The sequence below is a fragment of the Montipora foliosa genome, chromosome 9, assembly GCF_036669935.1.
Source record: "Montipora foliosa isolate CH-2021 chromosome 9, ASM3666993v2, whole genome shotgun sequence".
In the NCBI taxonomy this organism is placed as follows: Eukaryota; Metazoa; Cnidaria; class Anthozoa; order Scleractinia; family Acroporidae; genus Montipora; species Montipora foliosa.
In genome coordinates, this window is record NC_090877.1 from 25,611,282 (window position 1) to 25,613,781 (window position 2,500).

Below are 2,500 nucleotides of genomic sequence, written 5' to 3' on the forward strand. Positions count from 1 at the left end.
AACTGTTCCCAGAACACTTAAATTCTTTAGTTGTGGTCTAGAGTTGAAAAGGTAATCAACAAACACGGAATAAGTGTTCTGATGAATCATCATCGGGCCAACGACTTATTAGGGAGCTTACGAAACGAGGACGACGACGGCTACGAGGACTTCATTTAAAAATACGAGTTCGCGTTATTCATATCGCTACGAAACTATTTCATGTCGTTTCGCGTTAAAAATGTGTAGTAACTGTCGAGGAATTAAACTGGTACGAGTGGGTTGGAAGCGTAGAGAGAGAACAGAAAATTCATCCTCATGTGCTAACGTCCTCCACAGAACATTGAATTTGGTCATTTCACGTCGTCATTTAGGAGATGACGGCAAAGAAATGTACCAAAATGTAAAACGCACGTGCAGAGGGTGCAGAGCCATTGTTTTTGCTCACTAAACCTATTGTTTTGTAGCGTCGTCGTTGCCGTCGGTGTCGTCGTTTCGTAAGCTCCCTATTAGTAGTAAATGTTCGTATGTTGTGGTAGTGACACTAAATGGCCCAAGGTCAAATGTTGGATCGATAGACATGATGCCAAAATGCTCACTGTTTGTGCAAAACGATGCAAGGTCATCTATGGTTGTTCATTGGTTTCAAGAATGACAATCGGTTCAGGGGCATTCTGCACCTTTCGTATATAAGCACTGCTGATATCTTTCGCTTGCTCTTTGCACTCCATCACCGTTGAAGAGCTAAGTATGGGTCGCTTTTACTTAGTTTGCAGCTAGAGGCGTCGTCTTTTTTTCTGTAAATTATACGCCTGTGTAATATCCCTTGGCCATGAACCAGCCCTGTGCCCAGACATTAAGCCCCCACATTCTTCCGCTACTTTATCGAGCGCAATCCTTGGTTGATTTGATTTCAGCTCATTTTTAAGAGTTGTAAGGGTGCTTTCTTGTGTGCAGGTATAAGGCTTTTTTGTTTTAGTGTCATTTCCGTGTGGCGTTATTATAAACTGATTTTCATCTTCAATAAATTGATATTCGACTTTTGTCAAAGAATGTCTCTTGCCCTTATCATCTGAAAATATGTAAACAATAATTTAGCAGGTTGAAGTAGGAAAGGAATATAAAGGTTCAGAAAGCCATACATAATTGACTTTACATTTGCTGCTGAAAAATTTTGTTAGTCATGGGAAAACTGCGAGTACAAAAGTAGGAAGAGCTGGGGTAGTGAGCCTGTGCACAAATTAAAGAAAAGCACTTCAGCTACGAGTCCTGACTTCAGCTAACTTTTTCTATTTCGAATGCTGCCGGGTTTTTTTTTTTCTGGATAAATATGAGTGGCCTTGAAGACGTCTCCGAAATAAAAGATTTACCTGTGATGAAAGAGACAATCCTGTGAAAATCATTGGGATCTCAGTTGAAGTAATAGTGTCTGTGCAACGTCACGCAAGGCCGACTCAGATTAATTGTGTCGAATGATGCTCTTCGTCCTACCCTTTGGTAATATCAATCATCATTCGTTTCGTAGTAAAACGTGTGCTGTCCGTTATTAATCCAAGAACCAGTATCATCTGACAGTACATCAGCTGCGTCTTTCACCTTTGATGTGTCAACAACAAAAGCTCTGTTTTGCATGACCTTCCTCGGAGGTATCCTGCAGACTTGAGATGCAGTTGGCAGTGTAACTTCCAATGTCACGAGAGTTTCCGCTACTGCCTTCTCCCTTTCTCTCTTTGACAAGTCGCTCTTCGATTTTAGGCTGCTGAAAATTGGGAGTCGTTTGTCATTTTGATGGTGTAACTCTGCCTACGAAGAAAAGAACGACGTGCTTTAAAAAATTAAAGTAGCTACCAAGATTTGCAAACATCACACGATTTATGGAAAGGTGCTGTTAACGTGGTGAATTTGTTGTTGTGGTCCCTAGCTTATGTATTTGACAACAAGTGGCTGAGTGGTAACCAGTAAGTACAGTCTGGCTTGCATTATTAATGGTTCGAGACTAAGTAAGTACTGAATATAGGTTGATGACAATACATGTCTCGTATACACTTTAAGATGTGGGTGAATAGCGCAGTACTTACCTGGAAGTGAACAGTGATCTTCGTGACGATTGGGTAACGGACGTCGCAGTCTGCCTTGCTTTTTTGCTTCCTTTAACGGGCGAGTCATCATTTGAGCTCAAACCACTCAATCTCTCCGTCAGATCTACTACACTTTGGCTCTGGCGCAAAGACTTTATTTCAAAAGAAAATTGAAGGATATTATTTACTTTTTGATCTAAGGAGGAGAGACACTTTGTATTTCAATACCAATTCTCTCTCGTTCTCATAGGCTCCACTGATAAACAGACAAAAGAATAGATGCACAAAAAAGCGCGCGGATGGAACAGTGGTCCCACTGTGGAGGAGAGGGATACCAATCAAGAATCGAATATTACTATCGATGATTTAACAGCAATGAATTGTATTTCAAAGTATCATGATGCGATGTTCAATGAAATTACAGCTGGTATTAAATTGAATTC

The 2,500-nt window shown here is 40.6% G+C and overlaps 1 protein-coding gene across 1 annotated transcript in view; it reads right to left on the reverse strand.

The window, feature by feature from the left end:
• Positions 1-1,321: 1,321 nt before the first annotated feature.
• Positions 1,322-2,500, reverse strand: part of LOC137971611 (uncharacterized) — a 5,074-nt gene continuing 3,895 nt past the window's right edge. The window contains exons 6-7 of the mRNA XM_068818409.1: positions 2,058-2,209; positions 1,322-1,782 (exon numbers count right to left, since the gene is read on the reverse strand). Coding sequence (XP_068674510.1) covers positions 1,731-1,782; positions 2,058-2,209 — 204 coding nt within the window. The 3' untranslated portion in view covers positions 1,322-1,730. The remainder of the gene's footprint in view (positions 1,783-2,057; positions 2,210-2,500) is intronic.